This window comes from Chinchilla lanigera, unplaced genomic scaffold (genome assembly GCF_000276665.1).
Source record: "Chinchilla lanigera isolate Chin_1 unplaced genomic scaffold, ChiLan1.0 scaffold00007, whole genome shotgun sequence".
Taxonomy (NCBI): domain Eukaryota; kingdom Metazoa; phylum Chordata; class Mammalia; order Rodentia; family Chinchillidae; genus Chinchilla; species Chinchilla lanigera.
In genome coordinates, this window is record NW_004955408.1 from 33,028,311 (window position 1) to 33,054,781 (window position 26,471).

General features: G+C 41.8%; 1 protein-coding gene across 3 annotated transcripts in view; it reads right to left on the minus strand.

The window, feature by feature from the left end:
- Positions 1-26,471, minus strand: part of Mcc (mutated in colorectal cancers) — a 336,531-nt gene that overhangs the window by 99,792 nt on the left and 210,268 nt on the right. For 2 of the 3 annotated variants that reach the window (XM_005376512.2, XM_005376514.2), the window contains one exon: positions 2,696-2,809. In XM_005376512.2, the coding sequence (XP_005376569.1) occupies positions 2,696-2,809 (114 nt within the window). Of the gene's footprint in view, positions 1-2,695; positions 2,810-16,859; positions 16,977-26,471 lie in introns of those variants that run through there. The other variant, XM_005376513.2, reaches the window with a different exon arrangement.

Below are 26,471 nucleotides of genomic sequence, written 5' to 3' on the forward strand. Positions count from 1 at the left end.
CTCTTCAAATATAAAAGGAACAGATTATTACTAACAAGCAAGAATGCTGGGGATGTTACTCCCACAAGTGCACTTGGAACAATCTAGAAAATAAACTTCAGGCAAAATAAATACATACTGCATCTAAAATAGATACTGACATAAGAACGCTGGTGATCATTAAATCTACCAATACTTATAGAACACTAAATAAGAATCACCGCTCATATGGTCAGCTGGGATCAATATAGTTCAATTACAAAAAGTTGGGAGAATGAGAACATAACAAAATTAAGTTCTCAGTAACTACACCGGTGATACTGTCATGGCAGTTATTGTTCTGAGACTATCTGAATATAACATAGTATAAAACAAAAGAATGCTTACAGAATATTTCAATTCTATCATCTCCTGTAATCTCAGTAAGTTTTTAGTATGAAAGGAGATACAAATACAATATAGAAATTGAGCAAAAATATGCAGTAGTCTCAATTTGCATTGGAGGTATTCATTAGTATCAATTCCTAAGGTATTTTAAACATATATCTTAAATTTTATAATGCCTATTACACCTTTGTGTATACATTAATAAATAACTTCCTTGCTCTGTTTACAAAAGAGACCTATATACAATGAACTGCCAAGAAGAAATAAGTATCTTTAGAACCCAGTCAGTGGTCTTGAAAATGTCACTTCCTGCCAAGGAAAACTATGGCTACTTGGAGAATGGTTAACTCTAGGTCTGAGGCAAGAAATATATGATAGGAGCCTGGAATAACTACTCAATTCTGGCCATAAGACTCTGGAGCCACCTTGAAGAGCCTCTCACTAATTAAAGATTGTAATTTGAGCTTCTGTAAGGAAAACAATTATAATGGTTTGAAATCAAAATACATTAAAATACATCAATTCATATCATTAAAAAGTAAGTAGGCACTTTCATGGGATCATAGTGAATCAATTCAGCATTTTGAAAAAGATTGGGGGCCGGGGATATAGCTCAGCCGCATAAGCGCCTGCTTGGCAAGCGCAAGGTCCTGAGTTTGATTCCTGGTACAAAAAAAAAAAAGAAAAGAAAAAGATTAAGTAAAAGGAAAGATTCGAGGGTCCAGGCTAGTCTTCTCTCAATGAACTATATACACCATTGTTTCAACAAAGAGTAGATGATAGAAACTGTCTCCATAAAAAGATTCTTCCTAGTAACAGAAATGGTAGAACTTTCATAAAGAAACAAAAGTCATAAAGATGGTAGAACAAAGCCATAAAGATGACTTTGTAATTCATGATGAAATAATGAATTTAGGTATAAGCATTCACAGCTGTTAACATTACAGAAAGATAAACAATCAGAGACTATAGGCCTGCTGTTGAAAAAAATAATTGTTTATAGTTTGCCAAAAGGATTAGATAAGAATCTGACTTGGGATTCAAATGTCAGTTTGCAAGAGATGCACAAGAACATGCTGAACCCCACCACAAGTGTGCAGTCAGCCTCTGGAATGGGGAAAACCATACCGGAGCGACAGCAGCCTTAACAGATAGATTAAAAAGCTAACATAAAGTGGAGGGAAAACCTGTAGACAAAGATTTAAAGGAAACATCTAGTTGTCTTTTTTTTTGTAATCAAACCAGGATTTGATTTGGGAATCTAACTCAGGACCTTGCGCTAGCCAGGCAGGCACTGTACCACCGAGCTACATCCCTGGCCTAAAAACATGTAGTTTTAAACAGGCAAGACTAAGCTCTACTGTCTAGGGATGCAAACAATAGTGCTAATGTGTAAAGATGAAGAAATATTACTGTGAAAACCTTATTGGTTACCTCTGTGGGAGGGAAATGTGGAGTTTGGGCTAGGACACAAGGAGGGCCCTCTAGGAGGAGAGACAAGTTCTGATTCTTAACTCAGGCAGTGAGTGTAAATGTGTTTCATGAATGTACTCCCCCACATTCTTTGGTTTACTGTTGTGGTGACATTAGGGCAGGAGGTGGGGCTTCTAAGAGGTGACTGGGTCATGAAGGTGCAGCCCTCAGACATGGGATTAGTTCCCTTTTTAAAGAGCAAGATCAAAGACAATAATTGGACATAGGGAGATAGAGATTCTGCAAATGAGAAGGAGCCTAAAGATGGAGGCGAGAAGGAGGAAAGGGGAGGGGAAGGAAGAGAGGAAAGAATTAAGACATGTTACGTACATCACCAACTCCCCATGATGAATGTAATTGTTATGTACTGCAAACACGCAATAAAAACTTTAAAATTAAAAGAAAAGAGGAAACTGTGGAGGCACAGTTGTGCTCTCTCCTATGTGAGGACCTAGTAAGGAGTTTGTGTCTGTAAACCGAGAGCATAGCCTCTCCAGGAACGAAGCTGGCAGGCACCTTGACTTCCAGCCTCCAGATCTTTGGGAAATGTATGCTTGTTGTTGTTGTAGAAGTCACCCTGTCTGTGGTGTTTTGTTGTTTTGAGACAAGGTCTCACTATGTAGTTAAGGCTGTGTATCCCAGGCTAGCTTCGAACTCAGGAGCAATCCTCCTGCCTCAGCCTCCCTAGCGCTGGGATTATAAGTGTGTACCACCATACCCAGTCTGGTGCTTGTTATATCATCCCTCCAAGACTAAGACCACTTGCTCATTAAGCCAGAATTTGTTTTGTGGGAATTTGTGTGTATATTTTTCTTTTTAAACAAAAAGTTGAAACAAAACTTTCCAGGTACCTTACCTGGGCCTTGGCCAATTTCTTCTCTAGAAGGTCCCGTTCACGCTCTGTCTGCTGCAGGCGTTTATTAAGCTCCACTATATCTCCCTTGAGCGATGCCAGGGCTGCCAGATGGAGCTGCCGGACGAAAAGAAAGGTGTATGAGGTTAGACAGTTCAGCACAAACTCATTTCCTCCCCTTCCATCTCTTTAATTAGTGCAGCCACGTAAAAAATGTATCATCCAATAAGGGACAGTTCTAAGAATGAAAGTGCATTCATCTCAGGGGACAATGGATATAAATCAGGTGCCAAAGGCAAGCTGGATTATATGGTCACCCTACACACACAACAGGGAAAACTGCTCTGTAGGGGCAGAGGAACCTACTTTTGGAGGGCAAATCAGACTAGAGAGCAAACTCCTTGTACCAGGGACTTTTCCTGAGTTGCTCATGAAAGATGACATTACAAGCTGGTGAGGGCCTACCTATCCACTTCAGATACAAGGATAAAGCAGAACAAAGTCAACTTCACTTTCGCAAAATATGAAAGCTGGATAGGGCAACTGGATTTGTTTTTCAATTCAGTCTTTCAAATCACTGTCGGCACAACAGACAAGTTGAGAATTAAGAAATAGAGTGGAGGCTCCTTATTTTTGTTTCTAGATGGTCTGCCTGAGACTTAGCTTGTTTACCTCCTTGCCGGTGCTTTCTTCCTCATTGCCCCACCCCCACAGCCCAGAGTGGCTGGACAAAGGCTTCCTGTGTGTTCACAGAGCCTCTCCGAGGAGCAGAACCCGAGTTCTGACACACGATGCTGTGAAGACACAACTTCACTGTCCACCCAGACATCCTTCCCAGCCACCTCTTGGGTTAACTGAGCTGGCCAGAATGTTCTTTGGCAGATTAACAGGGACATCGTGCACCCCCGCAACCCAATCAGTTTTGCAGTCTGTAGAGCTGGCCTCGGTAGTGGGCACTCCTGCCCCACAGCAGGTGCCTTCTGTGGCTCTTGAGGCCAGGATGGTCCTACTCACACGATCTGCTGAATACACTGACCCCAGAGCAGTACCTTGCACCCCGCGACCTCTCTGTCACCACTTCACATCTGCTTTCAGACTCCAATTAGGCTGAGACCATTCCCTACTGCAGTCCACATTACATGTGGATAAGCCATGGAATCAGAGCAAATGTTCCCTCTTTATAAAGCCTATAGGCTTTTGCTGCTTTTGCCAAAGTGGATTTAGAGCAGGAAAAAGGCAAATAAATATGATCTTTAAAGATGGACACTGTATAATAGCACACAACTCAGCTTTGAAGATTTTCATTTCAGGTTTAGAAAGATGCCCTTTTCTGCAACCCGCCTCTCTGCTCTGCCTGTTGGTTGATGGGAAGGCTGGCACGGGTACAGTAAGAAAGGGAGGAGAGAGAAGAAGGAGGGGGGTTCATAGCAGCTGTTTATGATAGACTCTAACAGCAGTGAATGTGGCTTTGCTTAATTCCACCGAGGCTGCAAACCAACAGATCAATAGCTGATTTGAAATCAGGAATGCCTGAAATTTAAAAAAGGAAATGTCAGGCAATCTGGCAATATTTGCCTTCTCCTGCAGAGCTGAGGCTGCTCAGAAAAGGTCACTTTGATTTTCAGAGACTAGGTTTTACGTGAAGATTTCTCAGCACGAACACCGCAACATTCCCATTGCACAATCTTTTTGAGACTATACTTTGTTTCAAGTATGATGGAGAGGGACAGATACTCTCCCTTCAGCAGCTTTTTGTCCTCTCAGACTCTGAACTGTCATCTAAGGATTTTCCCTTAGCATCACACACTGGCCCTCGATGAAAGCAAGTCTTGGGAGAAGACAAGCCACACCACCTGTGGTGAGAAGGGCCAAACACGCGGAGGGCTGAAGTGCTCAGAACTTCAGGAGTGGGGACAAAGACCCAACTGTGTGAGCGAGACATGCTTGCTCCTTAACAGCTCTCCTCTCACTGCTGGGGAAGGGTGAGGACCGGGGAAAATGCTGACAGAAATGCTGGAGGCACCTCCATTGGTGTCATGAACTGGGCCACCTGGGGAGAGATGGGGCAGTCACAACCAGCGGTACAGGTCTAGAGGGGACCGTGCCACGGCGGAGAGGGCGGGGCTAGGTGCCCAGAGCAGCTTCCCACCCCCAGCTCCCCAGGAACATCCACAGGGTGTCCCTCCTCTTCTCCTCGTGGCGGAGTCTACAGCACAGAGGGGAACAGACCAATTGTTCTCAGCCTTAAGCATCTCACAATTGCGATGTCCCTTCTCATAGACGGCAGTATGAATCTGCGGGTTAAGGTGTGTTTCCCTTCCAATTATGATGAATCTATTCATGAACCTCCAGATGAAGAGAAGGACTTCAAACCCTTAAATTTTTTGTATGCTTTTTGTGAAATACATTTTTTTAAGAGAGGAAGTTATTTTTGTATTACGGAAACAATAAAGCCAGGTGCAGTGGTATGCCTGTAATCCCTTCACCCTGGGAGGCTGAGGCAGGAAGGTTTGAAGTTTCAGCCCAGGCCGGGCATTTCAGAAACTTTGTGAGACCCTATCTCAAAATCAAAAGTAAAAAAGGAATTGGGAAAGCAGTTCAGTGTAAGAGCCCTGGGTTCAAACTTCAGTACAGCACACACACCCAAAGTAACTTGCGTGTAGGCTGCAGCATAAAAACTGTAAAGGTTTTCTTCCTTCCATACTGCTCTGTCTACCAGCTCTTCTGGCAGAAGGTAAAACTTTAAACAGCATGCTACAGAAAGATGCAGGCTTAGCATCACGGACAGTTTCTCAGCAGAGGCCACAACTGCAGGGAGCAGGAGAGGGAAACACAGTGGAGGGATCTGCCATCGAGCAGTGGCCATGTAGCTCAGAAGCTGGTGATAGCTGGTCCAGCCCCTCCTCCCAAGAACCAAGCAGACAAGGTGAGTTCCTATCACAAGATGGACTGCTGGGCCCTCAGCCCCTGTGAATCTGAGTCTGCTAGGTTTCCTCTTCCCATCTTATCGCTAACGCTGTCATCAAAGCAATGTGCCTTCCCTTCTTTTAGGGTCTCTCATCTCCTCACTCTGGCTGAACCAGTGGTAACCCCATGAAAGCTAGGGAATTGATAACCGATGTTGGACATGCTATGAAGGGACCTGTGTGATTGTGTCAAGGCAGGCATGAAAAAATTAGCAGAGAGGTCCTTCTGGGTAGTTTTTATAAGAATTGATGCAGCTATAGTCCTAGCTACTTCAGAGGCTGAGGGAGGAGGATCTTTGAGCCCAGGAGTTTAACACCAAGTCAGGAGGAAGAAAAATAAAAAAGAACTGACAGCAGATTTAGATCCTGGAAAGCTAAATGTACCCAAAACAACCAACCCTGTCAAATGTCTATAAATATAAGCTTACATTTATATTAATCTTGGAAAATCCCTTCAGTTATATTCTTGGCTCTAAAATGGGCTTTATCTTGAATCAGAGCTTTGGATGTATGAACTACAAAGTATGATTAAAAGATGCTTCATGACCCAAAAGGAAGGAAAATGTCTGTGTCTGTGCTACTCTTCCTCCGACACTTCTGGGTCCTCAGAAATAAGATCCTGAGTGTTAGCTGGTTACAGTAACAATGCTGCTCAGTACACTGTCCCAGGGCCCAGCCTCCCAGACAGCTGCAGCTCTGCGCAGGTGTGTGACACACTCCGCCACTTTCAGGGAAGTAGAAATAGTGTCTGAGCGGTACGGGAGAACATTCCTGACAAAAGTCATACCCCTCTTCTTGTCCTCCATCCCTGCAGTTTGGTACCTCACGTGCTGGTTGGATCCACACTCCAGGGAGCTCGGAAGTGCCTGAGCTCTGAACAACTTGTTGGCATCAACCTATCAGTGCCAGGCTTCCTTCACAGAAGAGTAAGAACTCAACCTGCTGAATAATGTGCTTTGTCCCGAGATACTGTGGCAAATGAAGCTGGTCTAACCTGAAAGAACACAGAATCTGATAAGCCTGGGTTCAAATCCTGTTTCTGCCACTAGTTGGTTAACAATCCTTGCACAATGTATTTAATCACTTGTTACACAGTAACCATAAAGACAAAACGAGAGACCATCTATGAAGTGACTAGCATTCACATGGGGCTCTCAGTAACCACGTATGTCTTCTTTTCCAGCGAAGTTTCAAGTCAACAGCAACTGAACGCTCAGTCCAGTTCCTTTTAACAGGAAGTCTATGGAAGCTTGACAAACCCAGGTCCAGCACGTGAAGGATACAAATACATACATGCCTCACATTTAGGAGATAAAAGCCCTTAATTCCCTGGATGGTTAGGAACCCTGCTTCACATGCAGTTTATAGTGTGTACCCAAATGAAGTTAAACCGACTAGACACACAGCTATGAGCTAACTGTCACAACGGTTGTTACTGGTGGAGTAAAACTACTGTTCAGCTGGTGGTATGGAGGACCCTCTCGCTGGTGAGGACCCTGCCTCCCAGGTCAGGCAGGGAGGGACGAAGGCCCTCATGGGCACCCCTTCTGGTTGTTTCTCCCCTAAATGGATAGATGCCTTGCAGCTGGCACACGTCAGCTGCAAAATGAAGGGCTTCATACTTCCCAACATGCCCCTGGAGCCCAGCAGTCCAGTGGCATGACAAGAGTCCCTCCAGAAGCAAGATTGTGCTTTTATAAGATGCATCTCCATTTTGTGGTTTCTGGTGACAGAAGCAGCAAGCACAAGCCCATGCTGGCCACGAACGTGGCATTTTCCTGCGCATCACCTCATCTGATCACCACCATCACATGACTGGCCTAAAGGGGGCCTGCGGCTCCCATGTGCTGCGGCACAAATTCTCTCCATGGACCACAGGAGCTAAGGGGGATCCAGGACTTGGATCCAGGCTGTCAACTCTGAAGCACCACTCTGCTCATCTTTCTGGGACCAAATTCACAGAACAGCTCCAGCCCCAAGCGCCAACGGTTCCCCCAGCACAAGTGCAGCCATGGAATGAGTTTGTCTGTGCAGTTCACCCAGGCTTGGCACCACCAGGACCCTCCTGGGGCTGCTGGCTTCACCAGGCTTCCCTGCCTTGTGGAGGGTGAGTACATAGAGGGCAACTGTGCCTGTCCCAGCTTCTCCTGCTTTGCCTGCTCGGGCGCCACTCACCGCCAAGCAACCTTTTCTCCTTCCCACTGAGTGATGGCGATGTGAAGGACTACCCTGCCATCTGATGCAAAAGCACTCACAGTGTTTGCTTATGTTTTAGTGATGACAATGAACAGTATCAACTTCTCTCACCCAGTGAACTCTGTTGAAAAGGAGGAGCTAAACTGGGCATGGCGGCTCAGGCCTGTAATCCCAGCACTCTGGAAGGAACGGCAAGTTGGATCCTAGCCCGAGCAACTTAGAGAAACACTGTCCAAACATTTTAAGAAGGCTGGGGAAGTGCCCTAGTGCAAAGGTCCTGGGTTAAATTCCCAGTACCACAACAAAAAATTAAAATATTGTTTTAAAAAAAGGTTGGGGGAATAAGCGCAATTCAACTTTATTAAACACATACTCTCAACAGGTTTTGACTACATTTCATACACTTTTCCTAATTCTATTCCAATTCTAGTTGCAGAGTTCTGAGAATTCCAGGAAACCGGGTATTAGAAGTAATATTAAGAGCTACCATTTGCTGAATGACTATGTGTACCAGGTATCCCATTTCGTCTCCACTCACTGCAATGCTATGAGTATTATTACCCACTTTTGACAAATGAGAAAGCCAAAGCACAGAGGTGGGTGGGACACCAGCCCAAAGGTAGACACTAAAAAACAGCCAAAGAGCTATGAACACACAGGCAGTCCCTGCTCGAACTGCTCTGCTGTGTGCCCTCCTAGCACTTCAACTTTAGTCTCTCCTTTCCCTTGCCTTAGGCAGGGGAAGCACGCATGTGTCTGCAAGCACATATGTGGACGGGTGGGTGAGGGGAGATGTGTGTACTGGAGTGGGCACATGAGGAAAGCAGGGCTGAGATCTTCACGGATGAGCAGCCCCATGTGAGCTGAAACCAGAGTAGGTGGCACAGCAGGTCTTCAAGTGGCAGTGAAGAAGCTGGGGCTCAGCTGGGAGTGAGTGCTGAGCACACTCCCACCTTCCTGTGCTTTCTTTAACCTTTGCAGCAGCATCTGTACCAGACTCTCTGGGACTCCCCTGGCTTTCAGCCTGCATATGGGTACACCTGGCATGTCCACCCACACACACTCCACCCGGAGTTCTGCGCTGAGGCTTTGGCATACTTTCTTTGCCCACAGGCCACAGAAAGGACTTGCAGAAGCTCAACTACTTGAGCAAGCTTCACTGTACACAGAACTACTCAGCAACCATCTTTTCGCTAGACACTGAAAGAACACTCAGAATCCTATCTAGGCTTAGCACAGGCAGGCGAACTTGAGGAATATCTGTCCAATTTCCTCCATGAAGAAATGAAACTGAGACCTAGAGAAACAAAGCACATCAAATGCAGATCTCCTGGTTCCCAGTCCAGAGATTTCTTCCTCTCCCACATGGTAATCCAAGTGCTTGTCCTGTGTCCCCACTGGCCTTGCTGACAGCAGGAGACAAGTGCACACCAGGAAACAGTCTCACTTGCTTCCCCTCCAAGACTCTCCACACCCCAGGGGCTCTAATTGAGATACACAAAGAAAAAAATCCCTGGCAAAGGGGCAGTGTTCCCTGCCAGATGGACACAATCAGGCCTGTTCAGTGGCTTCCAGGACCGAACATTCCTGTTTGCTACTAGAATTCCAGCTAGGGGCACCTGCTGTGTAGTATTTCCAGAAATACTGCTCTTGATGTTAAAACTTAAAATAGTACTCCAAGGTCCTTTTAACATGGCAGCACTAGCATATCATCTACACAAGAAAAACAAACCCCATATGAAGCTACTGAAACAGGTGATGGCGCCAAGCCATGAGGCGAGTCCCAGGTAGTACCCATGAAAGCAGCCACAGTCCCCAGGACACACACACAGCCACTCCTTTCCTTTCCTCAAATAAATGGTAAAGGGTATGGTTGCCAAGAAGAGGCAGCCAAGACCATCACCTCTGATGACGACCCTCAGTTCTACCCCATCTGCAAACCTATGCTCATCTAAAAATAAGACCTATCATACTTTTCACTAGCAATAATATTAGCTAACACATGAGTGTCTCCCAAGTGCAAGATGTTATCCCGAGGAGGTAGAATGCATTTTCTCAATTGCTCTTCACACAGCTTTAGGAGTTGGGCACTGTTGTTATCCCCAGCATAAAAACGTGGGACTTGAGGGATAGGAGAGTCAGAATTACAAGGAGAGCCCAGGTCTGTCTTACCCCAGAACTAGTTCCTAACTACCACACCTCACATTTTGCAACAGAACACCACAGCAATCCTGAGATCCTTGCAAAGACCTAGGAAACTGCTGAGAAGGCAGGGTCACAAACAACAGGGTCATTTTAATGAATGGAGCAAACAGAATTGCAAAATTAGCACAGAGAAAAATGTATTTATTCTTTAAAATGTTCTGCCTTTTGAGAAAGAGAAGACAGTTCATTCAGCTGATACCAGACCCAGGGAAAAAAAAATCAGAGAAAAATAAATGCGTAGCTCTTTCCATAATCTATGGGAAAGGTTAAAAAGGAAACTGTAATGCATATGAAAAAGCCCTTAAAAACAATTATGCTACTTAAATACTATGATATAGAAGGAAAACTTATTTCAATCATTAGATCTTTAAAAATTTAAAATCTGTGTGCATTTTTAAATGTACCATACAAATATTATAATAGAATAATAACTTTAAAAAATAACTTAGAATCTTTCCACTAAAAATAAATTCCTGTTATTTTGTTTTCAAGAGAAACCAAAATTATGTGGTCATACAAGGATATTTAGAAGGAAACAGACAAAATAAAGACACTGCAATAAAGTGGCCGCACCTACTCACTTAAATTTCAAGGTGGGCTGCATCCTCATGACACATCGTGAAGGAGATGAAGATGTAACAATTAAACCCAGCTAATCAGTGGACATGAATATTTCAGCACACACTAAATACTGATGTGATCCCTGAGGCAGAAACTCCCACAGAGAATTATATGGACATGAGTAACAGAGTTCCCCGACAAGGCCTGCATTGTTCATAAAATTTTATATTGATCCAGTTTAGCAGGTATTGAATTCCCCATCCTAGAGAAACCAAGTACCTTTAAGGGTGAAACAGTCAATAAACTCCACAGAGCAGGAAAGGGCAAAGCATGTTTATGGCAATGGTTGAACTGCTTTGCAGCACCCCATTTTTTTACTAGACCTAGGACAATGTTTTCTCTTTAGGTAAACAAGTGAAGATTTAGTGTGTTCATGTGTGTACACACACGCACAATAACATACCTACACATAGGAATTTTATATAAAACTCAAGCCACGTACTTTCAGACCTTAGGTTAAAGCACAGGCATAGCCAAATTGTCAACCATTCACATATTCACTGTATTCCTTTTAAAATACATTATCAAATTTTGAAAGACTCCTTAGCACACATTATTTCATTTAAAGAACATCACTTTAAAAATGGTTAATTCAGGCAACCTGCTTGGGACCCCTTCAGTCTCTCCTTCTCAAATAGAGGCTTTCTTTCCCCAATAAATATATTCTGTTCTTTAAAAAATAAAAAAATAAATGCTTGAGTCCGGAACATGCTTCCATTCTAGGGAAGACATGGGTTACTGACTGCTGGGCCACTTTGCTCCTTGCTGGTACAGCTAACCCAAAGCACCAGCAAGAAGTTCAAGAAAACACATTTCAATCTGTCCCACACTGGCTCTCTCACTGAGCTGTACTGACTGCATCAGAGAACACTGTGTGTGGATAGAAAAAGGAAAGGTTTTTAGGTCCAAATCTCTCCTTCAAAATGACCCCAACCCAACCAACAGGCACCCCAGGCTGGCTCACCTCTATCCCCAAAAGGGAGGAATATGGGCAAGTGTAAAAGTTGTGAGAACAAGACAGAAATCAGCGTGGTTACTAGACGTTGGCTTTTTCTAAAAAAAAAAAAAAAAAAAAAAGCTCTGGACTGGAGAAGTAGTTCAGCCCTCGGTAACCTGTTCACTTTTCAAGCTTTAATGTGCCCATCTGTAAAGTGGACATAATGCCCATCCATTTAGTGTTGTGAGGATGAAGTGAAGTACTGCAGGTAAATCTCTTACCCACACTGCCGGCTGGCGGTGTGAGCCAAAATGACCATTATTATCTTAATTACGATGACCATTATGCCACCTTCTTGCCTCCTGTCAAGATATTAACTGGACTTTGAAAGCCAGAGGGAGGCTACTACCCTATCTCCTCCTTCACTCAAGCAACCAGAACAACTCATCGCACTGGAGCCCAGACACATTATTCATACTAATCTACATTTTGCCTTTCCACATGATTACCTGAGTTGGCTGCACTCTGAGCCCTGGTAGCCAGGCAAACACACTGACTCTAAGCCTGGAGACGTTAGTAAGGCGCAAGGCAGACTGTACCCTGCACTGCCTGGCTCCTTGGGTCATTCAGCTAAGAGATGACCAGGAACCAAGTCAGACAAATACGGTGACCTCACAGGAAATTCCACCAAAAATACCTTTATGGCAGAAACAGCCTTCATGGCAGAAACAGAAGCCAAAATAATTTACTCCAAGTAATGATACAATATAAAGATTCATTCTTGATGATAACAAAAATGATCAGTTGAATAATCTGCACAATGGGCATAAAACACCAATTCAGAACACATACATCAACAATGTATGTATCTACACAAACACACACATGCACACAAAACTTGATAATCATTATTTCCCACAGCCCTACTAACTTCTGTCATGTTGAGTCCCATATATCTACTACTGTGCACCCTGAACAAGTGCTCCTCTTCCACCTGTTTTCTATTCTTTTATTCCTTTTTATTTTTATTAATGCTTACACTACCTTATTTTATACCGTACAAGTTTCTTGTTGATTCACTGTCTCATAGAGTATGAGTTCCAAGAAGACAGAAATGTCAGCACTCTGGAGAAGTGACCAACAAACAAAATGAACAGTACCTGGTACCTGGCACAACTCAAAATGATATTTGTTGAACAGATATATTTGGAAAATTTAAAAATATAGATTAACATACATTAACCCTATGCCACCACCTGCAAACACCTGTCAGGCATTTTTCTAAGAATAAATACATTTAAAATAGCATATGGAAAACAATATGCTTAATACAGTACAATTTTGGGCCCAAATACCTACTACTTACAAAGAAATCAGACCCAGGTGTGGTGGTATACACATATAGTACCAGCACTCTGGGAGACTGAGGTAGGAGGATCACAAGTTTGAGCCCAGCCAAGGCAAATTAGTGAGACTCTGTTTCAAAATAAAAAGTGAATACAGGCTGAGGATGTTGCTCAGTGCAAAGCCCTGGGTTAAATGACTACACCTCCTCCTCCTTAAAAAAGGAAAATGTGGGGAGGAGGGAGGAAGCGACTCCTAGAAAGACAAGTACCAAAATGCTGGCAGTCTTTCCAGGGTGTCCCTGTGGAGTATGATTACAGACAATGTTTACTGAGTCTTCTTTCTATCACAGACATATATTAGTATTATACAATTCTTTTTGTTGTTATTTTTCTTGACCCCATTTACAAAGTATTATGGGGAATACAAACAAGTATAATGTGTAATCTTGTGCACAAACAATTCCCAGTGTACTCAGGGAGATAAAACACCATTTTCAGAATGTGGGAGTTGGAAAGACCATTAGCTATTCTCTTGTCTAACAGCCCACGCATTGCCAGAATATTGTCTATCATGCAACTGCAGGTGGTTACTATGACTATGCAATCAAAATCTTAGCAACCCCCGGACAGCCAAGCCTGTTCACTCTTAGCTATAATCATTTGCAAATTTAATCTTACACAGTGACCCTGAAATTACATCCTTTTAACTTCTCCCCATTGGCCTAGCTCCATAAGTAGGACAAAATTAATTCTTTCTATACTTCAAACTCTCCAAATATATCACTGTATCAATAATATCCTCTCTAAATCATCAAACCTCCAGAACAATTCTTTATTCTTTAGGGGTCCCCAGGATGTGAACGTTCCTTTCGATAAATGGTACCCAAGGCCAAGCACTGCACTCCAGAGGAATTCTGCCTAGAGTACTTCCTATGTGCCAGCTTATCACTTTGAAAAGGTTTTCATGGAATTCACAGTAAACCAATGATACAGGCGCTATGACGACCTCATTTTGTAGAATACTAGTATTGCTCATTGGATTACTGGGAAACTGAGGCACAGTTTTTCTATCACAAACTTGCAAGCTGGCCTGTCACAGTTAGCAATATTGTATCTCATATACCATGGGTGCCCAGGGTCACACATTTTGAGACTGTGTATCTAGTGTGGTCCAAGAAAGAGTGTTTAGAGAGTGAAGCCCAGATGGGGCTGGGCACCAGCAGTGCAATTCAAACCAGAAAGTACTACAGGGAGGTTCGGGGAGTGCCTCCGGACTTGCTCTGACAACGCCCGGTGCTGGAGAAAAGTAGCCAGCATGCAGGTGAAAGCAGCCTGAACCCTATGGACAATCAAAGTCTGTACTCCTCATAAAGATCCCATTCATATGAGTGAGTCATGTGCCCACCAAAGCAGGTGCCCTCCACCATCTGCCAGTGCAGCCTGGCCAGGGCCTGAGAGCATTCCCCAATCCCTAGCCAAGTTCCAAATATGTCAGCAGTGCAGATGAAAGCTGCAACACAATGCAAGTGAGCCACAGAGCAGAATGAAACCCTGTGGTTGGAGTCTGGCTAGACAGCATTCCAGCTCCTTTCCTGTAAGAAGCAGCTTCCCCCTCAAAGGCAGCCTGTCCTCCCACTCTTGTATCTAGAAACCACAACACAACAGCAGTTTGGACAGGTATGCAACAGCTCAGCATTATGTTAATATACAGTACAGAGCTTCCCTCTCTCCCCCACCTACAAGGAACACACTTTATCACACAATGCCCTGCCAGTGTTCTCCCTTACAAATTGATTTATTCTCTTTTTTTCCTTCCCTCTCCATTTCACAGGCTAACTCTAAAATTAATAAAGGATAGCAGCCATAGTGGCAGAACTCACAGATGGCAGATTGGACAGCCAAGGTCAAAAGGAGGTTTCCTACATTTGTACCTTCTGCTGTTAGAGGAGTCTAACTCCCTTAGAAAAGCAACACAAAGGAGGAGAAGGCCACATTGGTGAGCTGATGAAAGAAGCATTCCTTTGGGTAGAAAGATTCATTTATCAGTTGTTTTTTACTTTCTCTAGATGGTAGGATCTCTAACGGGAAGGTACCAGATTCCAGTCTGTAACATGTGGCAGTAAACAGAACTATGCATTGTTTCGGACATAACTCCATGATGGTGACAGAGAAACAGTTTAGTTGCTCAGGGAGGTAGGGAGCTTTTGGATTAACAAATGGCATAGTGTCTCCTGAAAGTGAAGTGTTCCATCTTGCATTTTGGGTAATGACTTTTCTTTCTTCCCATAACACAGGCTTATTTATGCTTCGAGAAGGGAGGGGCGAGGAGGGGAGGGGAGGGACAGCTGTGTATTTTCCAAGTTCGGGAAGTGCTGCCTCACCATTACTTCTAACATCACAGCAAGTGAGGTAACACCCAATCCTTGACTTCTTCTCCATGTCTACCCTCTCCTGCCCTCAATTCTCCCTGTAGACACAGCACTAGAATGCAAACAGGAAGATTCCTAAGGCTGTCTTATTTTGTTTTCTGAAAACAGAAAGATAGTGAACAGAGGGAAAAAAAAAAAACTATTAAAGAATTCTAGTCTGTTCAAGAATAAAACATTTCCAACCTAGATAAAACTGTCAAATGAAAGCCTAAGTCTGGCAGCAACCAGAAATACTACAGTTTCAAGGACACAAAAAACAAAATTTACACCAATTACTACAGCTAAGCTTCACTGCTAAAATTTACACTATTACAATCACTAGACACAGGATTAAACACAAGACTGGGAAATATATCGAGGGCACTTTGTCCGTATATTCAGATGAAAGGTTCTGAAGCCCCGAACAGTTACCCTTTGAGATCAGAATACTTGAAATGCTAATTACGGAAAAAGTATTGGTAATGTTATAGTTCAAATGCAACCATCATTGTGAAAAAGACAAACAGGATTATAAATCCAAAGTCTTCCCACGCATCTCAATCCAGACCATCATTTACAAAACATATCAAGTTTAGCTCTGGGCTCCTGAGAAGTATCACAAATCTCAAATGGGATTATGTATCTTAAGAGACAAGCAGGATAAGGGCAAATTAGTACTAGGTGACAAGCTCAGGATGAACTCCAAGAGGACTCACTGGCCTGTACGGCAGCAGATAATGGGTTTATATTTCGGCACGGAGGATTATGGCTTGCTCTGAATGTCTCTCCTGACAGCAAAGCTTGTTATATGCTACAAGGTACAGCAGTGGCTATGGATTTACTCCCTTCAAAAGTCTTTCCAGATGGGGGTCTCATCTCTGATATAATGTGGATGCAGTCCTGCCTGAGAGTTTGGTCTGCAGCTTCTCAAAATTCATTCCAGTCTGATGATCCTCTCATTTTACACCCACAGATGCACTGGGGCAAGAAGGTGAGTAGGTGAGTCAGAGCAATTAGGGAGGACATTTCTTTTCATGTGGTGAAGAAAAGCAGGGGTTATTCTAAGGGAAGCACAGGGAACACACTTTCTTTTTTTAAAACCCTGGCGGTTGAGAACCCTAACACAGTAACACTAACAGAAGCACAGATTTGCACACTTCACGCCCTGATGTGTTGCACCCTGAGAGCTGTGGTATTTACACACCTGCAGGGCCAAGGGCGCCCAGAAGACAACTGTAACGGCACTGGGTGTTAAAGTCACTGGCACACAACTCCCTGCACCCTGAAACTAATAGGTTAGAGTAAAAGAGGGAAAGAAAATCATCATCTTAAATTTGAAACTTAACAGATTTGTAAAGCAGCCTCCACCTACAGAGGTACCTGATCTACAACTTCCACTTCCCCTCTCAATACTATCTTAATGAAAATCTAAAGGGCTAAAAACTTGCCTATAGTCTCAAGATTTTACAAGTTAATCAATGAAATTACCTCATTCCAGGTGTTACATTCTTTTAACAACAGCTTTATATTCAAAAATAAAGTGCAAAAACAAGTCATCTCCTGGGGAAACACAGCCGTTGAGTGTCCTAAAGTAACAAGGTTACACTGAATTTTCTTTAGCCATTTCATACACCTAGTGCAATATTAAACTCAAGGCATGCCACAACAAGCCTATCTAATCTGCAGCTTAGATATTTGTGACATGTTTGCATCAACATGGCAACTAGAGAGCCATAGGAATTTGTAACTTACATGTGATGCATTAAAATTTTGCTCAAAACGTGCCTGCTTCCAGATAAATTCCAGATGTTAAAAGCACCTTTACATCCATTTAGACAGGCACATCACATGATCTGTTCTTTGGAACCTTTAAAAAAAAAAAAAATACCTTGCATTTCTTTCCCCGATTACTTTTTAAGGACCAAGATATTTACATACGTTTTAAAAAGTCTGATTTTAAAGGGATACGATTTACCTATGCCTTGTAAGTTCAAGATTTCCAAAGAAATATATTGCTAAGAGAATATAGAATGGTAAGTCTATGCTACGAAAGCACAGACTCACCTGTGGTGAGTTCAAGTTCTACAATATACCACATGCTCAACATTCCTGCAGTCTATGCAATTCTGAGTCTCAGGTCTGCATGGTAGGGAAAGGCCAGAGCAACCCAGGGTTTTCCACTGTGTCTATGGCTTTTTAATGAAGCTTCCAAGTAGGCAGGGTGGAGCAAAGGGGACAAACATAAGGTAGGGAACGGGCTTGTCCACAAAGCTAATTCCATTCTTGCAAAGCAAAAATCCCTTGAATTCAGACTAGGTCAGTAGCAAGCAACTGCGTAAATAGACTTCTGCCCCTGTAAACAACCACCAACTCTCCCACAGGAAAGGTGCAGTGTAAAGACAGTGTCAGCTGAGCAAACAGAGCCTGAAAACACCTGTCCCACCCCTCAAGCCCAAGCCCCAGAACTTCCTGGTGCCTCCTAGATACAAATTTTGGAACTGCCACCATCCAGGACTCACTGCTTTCTGTCCTGAGGCAGGGGAAAAAGATGGATCTGCGGGGCTGAGGGTTTAGTTCGGCAGTAAAGCGCCTGCCTCGCAAGCGCAAGGTCATGAGTTTGATTCCTGGTACCAGAAAAAACAAAACAAAACAAAAAAAGATGGATCTGCAGTGTGCTGCTGTGTGAGGAGTAAGATAAGAGAAGAGAAGAGAGAGGGAAGGTGGAAATAGAAGTGAATACAAAGGGTGAGGGAAAGGAGGGCACTGAATGGACATGCCATAAACATAGACAGCCATTAATTTTGAGAAAAAAGCCAAAAAACCCAGAAGAAAAGGAGATAATTAAATAACAAATACTGTCATTTTTAAAAAAGTATCTAACATTTCTTGTTTAGGGGGAAAAACTGCAGCTCCCTGAGAACATTCATTTATTTTTCAGCAATTGAGATTTACTATATTTTGTCAATGCAAATGCAACTACTAAAAACAGGATACTACAGATTGATGCCTTTTGTTTCCAAAGACTATTGATGTATTAGAGTGATGCAAAAATAATAAAAGTGAGATTTTTTGTGGCAAACTTTGAGGGTCAGGTTATGAGTGTTATCCGCCAGTTATGTCAGGGTAAATGCTACAGCTGCAGGCACCACCTGCAAGAATTTTGGGGGCAATGGGAAATGGGTTAAAGACTTCCTCCTTGCAGAACCATTCCTGTACCCAGTTACTCAAAGTCTTCACCTTGTGTCACTTTCTACAATGTTACCCCCACACCCTCCAACCAGCATGGCCAAGCACATTGGCCAAGGAGCAGGTGTATGCAGAGAAATGGCTGGAGAGTATCTGCGGACTCACAAACACTAGAGGTTGTTCTGTAAAGAGATTTCTCTCATTCAGACCCAGTCAAACCACTCTGGTGCAGAGCCAAAGGGATAATGTTTAAGCTCAGAAATCCTATGTGGGTCATATTCTACCCCAGAGAGACAAAAGGGTAGGTTTCTTCAAATGCTTGGATTTGCCCTCTTCCCCAAGAACAATCACCTTTTGCACTACTGTGGAATGATCAGGAGACAAATAGAAAGCAATGTAACCAGGCACTCCTGTGTGAGTGTTTGCCAAGAACAATCAGAGGGCTGTCTAGAAAACAAAATGCTTCATTTCTTCAACAGTAGCTATTCAGGCAGCAGGAGGCAATTGAGGGACCAGCTAGCAAAGTACACTGTTTGAGAGATCAGCATAAACGATAGAGGTTCTACTCTGCCTCAGCTTTTATGCATTGTCCAACTTCACTTTGGTAAAATAAGTACTTTCTTCTGGGGATGCTAAGTACATGATACAGTAGCTACAGCTACTACAACAGAATTAAGTGGATAAACTGCACATAACCTCATGCAAACGTCCTAAAATTTTTAGTAAGATGCACAAAGGAATTTTGGTTTTGTTTTTTAAAGAACAAGATCATTGGCAGTCCTGGTCTTCCTTGACAGAAGTAATTAATGTGGTATCTTAATTAAATTTTTTTCCTATACAGAACCTACTTTAGTTTAAACAAGGAGAAAGGAATTAAGAATGTAACTGTTTCTTTTATTTCTTCAATTTTAGTCCTTTTCTTCAACGGATTTTATCCCAAAGCAAAATCATCCTTCTCCTTAGAATGGGGCAATATACTTACCATTTTTCCTCTTCTCAGGGAAGAAATAACATTTGTGAAGATTCTGATAAACCACATCTGCAGAAGTGGAAAGGAGCTGACTACCTTTTGTTTTGAGTCTGAAGCGTGTCAGGAACCAGCCTCTGTCTACTACCCATTTCCCTGTGTTCTGTGGAAGCTAATGTCAACCCCACACACTTCCTAGGGACACTGAGGGTGGGGGGAAGATACTCATACAGGTATTATTGCATTTACAAGTACTATAAAAATGTTATTTGATACAGGTGAAGTTAGTGGCTTTTATATGTAATTCACTTTACTTGGGTCCTTAAAATTAATACTTTATTATGCTTGCCTCTGTTGACAAAGTCTGACAAGAAACCATCTTGTGGATTCAGGGCCTGTTTGTGAATGGTGTCAGACATTACAGAATAAGCAAAGGAGCCTTCAGGCACATTGATCTTGAAGGACAAGCTCTGGAATCTGCTTGTCAGATCTGGATACTGCCAACTGATTGCTGGCAATAATTTCAAGCTAATAGAGTCTCCCAAAGTAAAGAGTGTATTTGGCTCTCATACTAGGTTTTCTGCACCCTAAACTGGGACTTGTCCCCCCACCGAAATGCTGAGTGTGTGTGTGTCCCCATGCTTTAGCTCTAAAGGCACTGGACGTAATTCTAAGCTGTTCTGTTTTGCAAGGGCTTGGGACTATGTTCTGGATGTCCAATCAGACATCTGCATTTAGCTCAAAGTATCTAATCACAATGGCCTACATCCATAAAAAAGATCCTGAGTCAAGTTTTGCAGAGAATAATTACAGAATGGTACAAGATAGTTTCAAGGACCCATTCTCTAGAATCTAGAGACTGAAGGAGGAAGCACAGGAAATAGAGCTGTTTATCACTCTGGGATCAATTAGCCTGCATCACTACCCCCAAAAAAGTCCTAGAGCTTCAGCCTGGCAATTAGATGATGAGGGCAAAAATGCACCCTTTAACCGAGAAAATGTAACTGGTGACTCTGTGTCATGTATCGCTTCACAGGTAGTTATCTGGCAGCTCCCCAAGAATAGAAGCAGCTGTGGCAGAGGAACTCTCTAGCAACCGAGCTTTGTAGGCACAGAGAGCTCCATGTATGTCTGCTTGTCACCCCAGGAAGTCCTAGAACTTGTAGTAGTTGGCTCTATTGCAGGAAATCCCACAGGAGGAAGGCTCTCTCTTCTCTGATGGACCTCCTATTGTTTTTGTCCAACCATCAGTCTAATATTTTGACTGTAAAAACTAAAATTTTTAGGAAAGTTGTCCAACTGTTGATTGAATGACTATAGGCACTGTGGGAATCTCTGGAAAGAAAACAATTACAATCCAGGGCAGAGATCCTGTACAACACAAAGGATCCTTTTCTTCAAGTCCAAAAATAGAAGAGAACAGAGGCACACACCAATGGATAGTTTTTATCAAGTCAACATAATTCAACGCAAACAATCTAGGTACCTAATTTGATACTGACCAAGTCTCATGTGATCATGAGACAGGATTCAGAGCTCACTGGCAAAGCTTCTGTCCCTGAGACCACCGAAACAATGCAAATACACATTTCAGCATCATCTTGTTAAAGTTATTTAACATCCTAGGCAAGGGTTTGGACTTTGATGCAGAATATGCTTCATTTTTCCTTTATGCTATACACAGTAAGCCTTGAGCTGTTACTTCCTGTAGCTTTGTAGCTTGGAAACTTTTACTTTGCCATATGTATCTCTTCCCCTTCTAGGTAACCTTGCTTGACTGCACAGATGTTGTGAGATTTTACTCTTTCCCCACCTCATTGAAACTCTGGCACAATCCAGAACAAACAGCCTACAAGAACCAAGACCCAGCCTATGGCTAAATGTCCATCTTAACATAATCACCTGTGTGCCAGATTTGCCATAGTTTAGCCAAATACTGGGGGTTTAATCAATTTTCACTGTATAATACCACAGTGAAGAACCTCTAGACAAATGTGTGGAAACTGAGTTATCTGACCAAAACTTTTGTGCCCCGCCCCACAGAAGCAATTGTGATACACACTTCTGCCAGCTGTCTCCACTGCACTTCACTCTGAACAAGTGCAGACATATCATTTAAATAATTTTTAGCAATGGTTTCAAAATGATGTTTAATCTTTATTTCCTTGGTAACCTGAAGTAAATTTTTTTCACAAATCAACTGGATATGTGTATTTTTAAATTGCTTGTCTGTGTTCTTTGCCTATTTGGACAGGATGTCAATTTCTTGGCATTTAATACGTAATACAGGTGCTAGCTCTTCACCATGTATATTGCAAATATTCTTTCCTGGTTGGCTGTTCATCTTTCAATTTATTTACATCTATGTATTTACATCTATAGCATTTTTTTACATCTATGCTTTATTTTTTATGTTGTCTCCATAAAACTTTTCCTTTACAAATCTCCCTTCTGCTTTTTATTTAGAAAGCACTCCTCTACTTCATTCTGAAGAAGTAGTTACCTACCAGCTTTTCAGTATGATTTTTTTAAATGTGGTCATTTTTAAAACTTTAATTCATCTGGCATTTCAATATATAAATTACAAATCTAACTCTTTTTTATTTAATGTTTGTTCTAATACTAATGAAGTTATAGCTAAGTACATTTAATATTACTTTAGATTCTCATATTAAAATCTTTAAAGTTGTACTGTGTAAAATCTCACCTTCATTTTTTAAACTAATATTTTAGCGATTTGTTTATTCTTCCAGATAAACATAAGGTCACCATAAAAGCTGTTTTTAATTTTGTAAAATTTTGGGTTCTAGCACCAGTAAACTACACTCTCCTCAATCAGTGGTCACGTATGAGTCTGAATCTCAAGTAACGATTCCATGCAACAATTGTAATTTTCTTTGCAGAGGCTCTCCTTAACCTAGAAGACAAATTCTAGATAATAAATATTATTTCCGTTTTGCATCTCAATATATTCTATTCCTAGCAGGTAGTGTGCTATTCTACTTACTGAATGTTAATAAATGATTACAGTCTACTGGCCTAGAACACTTGACTTAATATTTCTAACCCACAAGAGCTAAAGGCCACTCTAACCCTGAATGCATTCATTGTGTGTAAACTGGAAAGAGCTGTAAGTACACTAAGTACAGGACCTCAGGCCTACAGCATCCAATTCTGACTAATGACAACCAGCTTCAACATCCTAAAAGGCTGCAACAGCACTACAGGGGGTCAAAGAATCTAGGGTAGATTAAGATGAACTAAAATCAACATGACTGAGAACTACAGAAACTTGTCTACAGTGAGATATGCCATTGCGATAGGCAGGCAGAGAGGTTAATAAGCTACCTTAAAGCATCCTACACTCAACTCAAAGAGAGATTTATGATACAAAGAGCCACGGCCTAGGATAGGAATGGATAGAAAGAAACATTATTTTTTTCCCAGCTCCTTGCTGAAGGGACTCCGCTAATAAAAATTCACCTGGTGGTGGAAAATGGAAGGAATCCTGGTGCAGTGCACCCAGAATGCTGCTGGGGACTACCTGCATGGTTTGACAGCTAAAGGGCTCATCTTTTGACCTGCCCATTTACTACCTGTAGGCTGTGCTTACAAAGTTGTATATCACATACTGTAGTAATGACAACTAAACTCAAACTTAAATATATTAATGCTCATCTACAAAAGAATGAATAAACTAGTATATCCACATTTTGCAACTGTGAGAAAGAATGAGATCTATTAAAAATCTCTTGAGAGAAAACCATGATCTACTGTTAGGTTTTTAAAAAGCTAGGCTTGGGATATACATAGGCTGATCTCATTTTTATAAACATGTACATTTTTATAAAAAAATTTTTCACAAAAATGTAAATTTTTATTAAAAAATTTTTCGCCACATATATAAATATTTGCGTACTTTGTATGAGCTCAGATCTGTATTGAAAAATAAACACCAAGTTATTAACTCTAATTAAGGAGGGTAGAGACTATGGGAAGGGGACTGAGTTGGCTTGCTCATAGCAAACTTCCACGTTGTTGGGCTAGTTATATATGTATAATGGGCATGAATAGCTATTGTGCCTTGAAAGGAAAGGTTAATTACTATTCTTGAAAATAGACAGGCATGTCAACAAATTTGGAAAAGGAGTATTAACAATGCAAATGCAAAATCACCTCAAAATTATCAAATGTAGAACAAACAAAATAATGAATTTCATTAGGACATACTTGATAGTCAAACTTGGATGAGCCAGAGCTACAGAAAGAGGTGCTATAATTAGTTTTCCTTTGATTTCAGGGACTTACTTATTCTGCTTATCTCAAGACAGAGCTAATAGACCAAATCATTTCTGAAAGATCCTAAATGGTTCTCAACATTTGGGTATATTCCAGGAAGGCTAAGTTAATTTGGCAATTCAGAGAGTGGCACATTTGACAGGGACAATGCAAATTAGATCACTGCAGTTTGTGTTCGATTAGACACACACTAGAGGGGAAGTAGTGACAGGATGATGCTACAAGGACCACAATTTACTGGAGTGCAGAAAGCCTTGTTTGACTTGCACAGGAACATGTTTAGGAGGTGGAGTGAGGTTTGTATGAGACTATAAGCCTGCTGCCGAGTACCCCGGGGAATAAACTAAAGATCAACCCCATGCTATTTCTTATAATATACTGCAAAATATATTCAACTTTAAGGAAGAGAGAAAAATCACCCCTAACATTACTAGCGTACTCTTTGTGAAAGTTTTCAGCCTGTGAAACATAACCCATGAATGGATCTTGAAATAAATTTAATGTGTGATCAGCATGAGTCTAAATTTAAAAGGAAGAAGAAAGTTTGGAAACCACTGCCCTAAATAGTTCCTCCTTTTCTGCCCCTTGTCCTGTATTTCTTACGCCAATCAGCAGGAAAAAAGTAACACTTTCTCTGGTCTATATTAGCCACATCCTGTGCCGATTTTTCAAGGAGCTAATTGTCATTTAAATAAAGTCAAATTCAAGTATTCATTACAAAATTCAAGAGATAATTATATTTTCATGATCTCTTACCAAGGTGTTTGCTATAATGGGTAAGTAGCTTTGCTTTTAGATTTTGCTGAGAAATTCTAAATGCCCTTTGCTTATATATTGAAACACCACCTAAGAACAAAGGACATAACGTAAAGTGAAAGTTGCGATCAGAATACAGGTGACAACAGCCATGTTCTGCAGAGAAAAGTGTACTCCACATACCAAAGTTGGTTAATTCTCAAATTTGAAAAGTTACTTCTTGCAGCTGGGTGGTCAGCACTTGGAAATCCAGAGACTACTTGTTCCAGCAGAATTTTCAGGGGAAAAGACATTTACTATTGAAGCTCAAACATGTCCCTCAACACACAAGAGAAAAACACTGATTTCATTGTCCAATATCTACAGGTAAGAGGTCCTTTGTACTCTAGACTTGTGTGACTAGTTGCCTAATACAACTCTGAACCCAGGACATACTCACCCTACACCAGTTCAGTCTGCCTTTTTCCCTTGCACCCAATCCACTCCACACATCCACTGTGTTGCTTGTGACACAGTTCAATTAAATGAGCCAATAAGAGTTAAGAGCCAGGACCATTTGTCTAAGTAGCCAGAGACCCAGGTATCCTCTGAGTTCTTCCTCCATATCCTTCATTATCCATTTCTGTTCAATTTACTAGAAATCTTTCTAGAAACTGTTCACTGTCTGCATGCCCACTTTATCATTCTACCTCAAGAACCACTGCTCACCCTGATCATAACAACAGTGTTTCACATTTAGCCAGTTTCCTGTCTCCGACTTCTCCCTAATCTGTTCTCCAAAGTCAAAGTAAATACTCTTAAGTATAATTCTGAACATATTCTTCTCTTGCTAAAAAATAAACCACCACTACGTTTCAGTGGCTGCTCTTTACCCTCAAATTTGGTCTAAGTGTAGTCTAAGAACACCTTTCCTTGCCCCCATGCCACCTTCAGGTGGTCTCTAGAAGACTTCCTGGAGCCCAGGGGGCAGTACTCTGGTGCACACTCTTCATTCCCATCACAGCACTGATTACATTCCTCAATGGCCTTGTTTCTTGGGTCTCCTCTATCAGGTCTGTAAACTCGTTCAAGACTGGATTTTTGTCTGACTACTATATAATATACACACTGTGCCTGCCACAAAGCAGGTACTGAATAACTACACATTAAAGATTAACGTTAATCAATTTCTTTGCAATGGGACATATGGAAAAGGTAAATTAGATACTGGAGGTCACTGTGTGATTTGCACAATTGTATAATGTGGACTTTCAGCAATGGTTATGAAACCATCCACCCAAATCTCTGAGGTACATAAGGTCAGACAACCTAGGGCTAGATGGTCACACGATGACCTTAGTCACAGGATCTGAAAACAAAGCATTGAAACCAATGCTATAATTCTGCTTACAATTATAAACAGTGTTAACATTAAGTATATTTTACCACTAAAACCATTTTATGTAAAGAAATCACAACAGAACACTCACGACTGGGCTGGGGATGTAGTTCAGGGGCTCAGCGCCCACCTGGCAAACACAAGGTCCAAGCTTCGATTCCCGGTACCAAAAAAACAAAACAAAACACCCACTCACGACTGTAACAGCTCGTACATTTCTCTATAGTTCTTTTCCATTTTTGTGTCTGTATGTTGTGGGGAGTTTGGGGTGTTTATTTACATTTGGTGGTACTAGGGATTGGACATTCTGGGAAAGGCCTCCTTCCTTGAGCCATATCCTCGGCCCTTTTTCAATTTTTTTTTTTTTTTTGAGACAGACTGGTCTCTAACTTGCAATTTTCCTGCCTCAGCCTTTTGAGCAGCTGGGATTAAAAGTGTACATCAGCACACTTGACTTGTTTTTCTTTAAAGAGCTATAATCACAGCATATATACATTGCTAAGTTAAGAGTTTT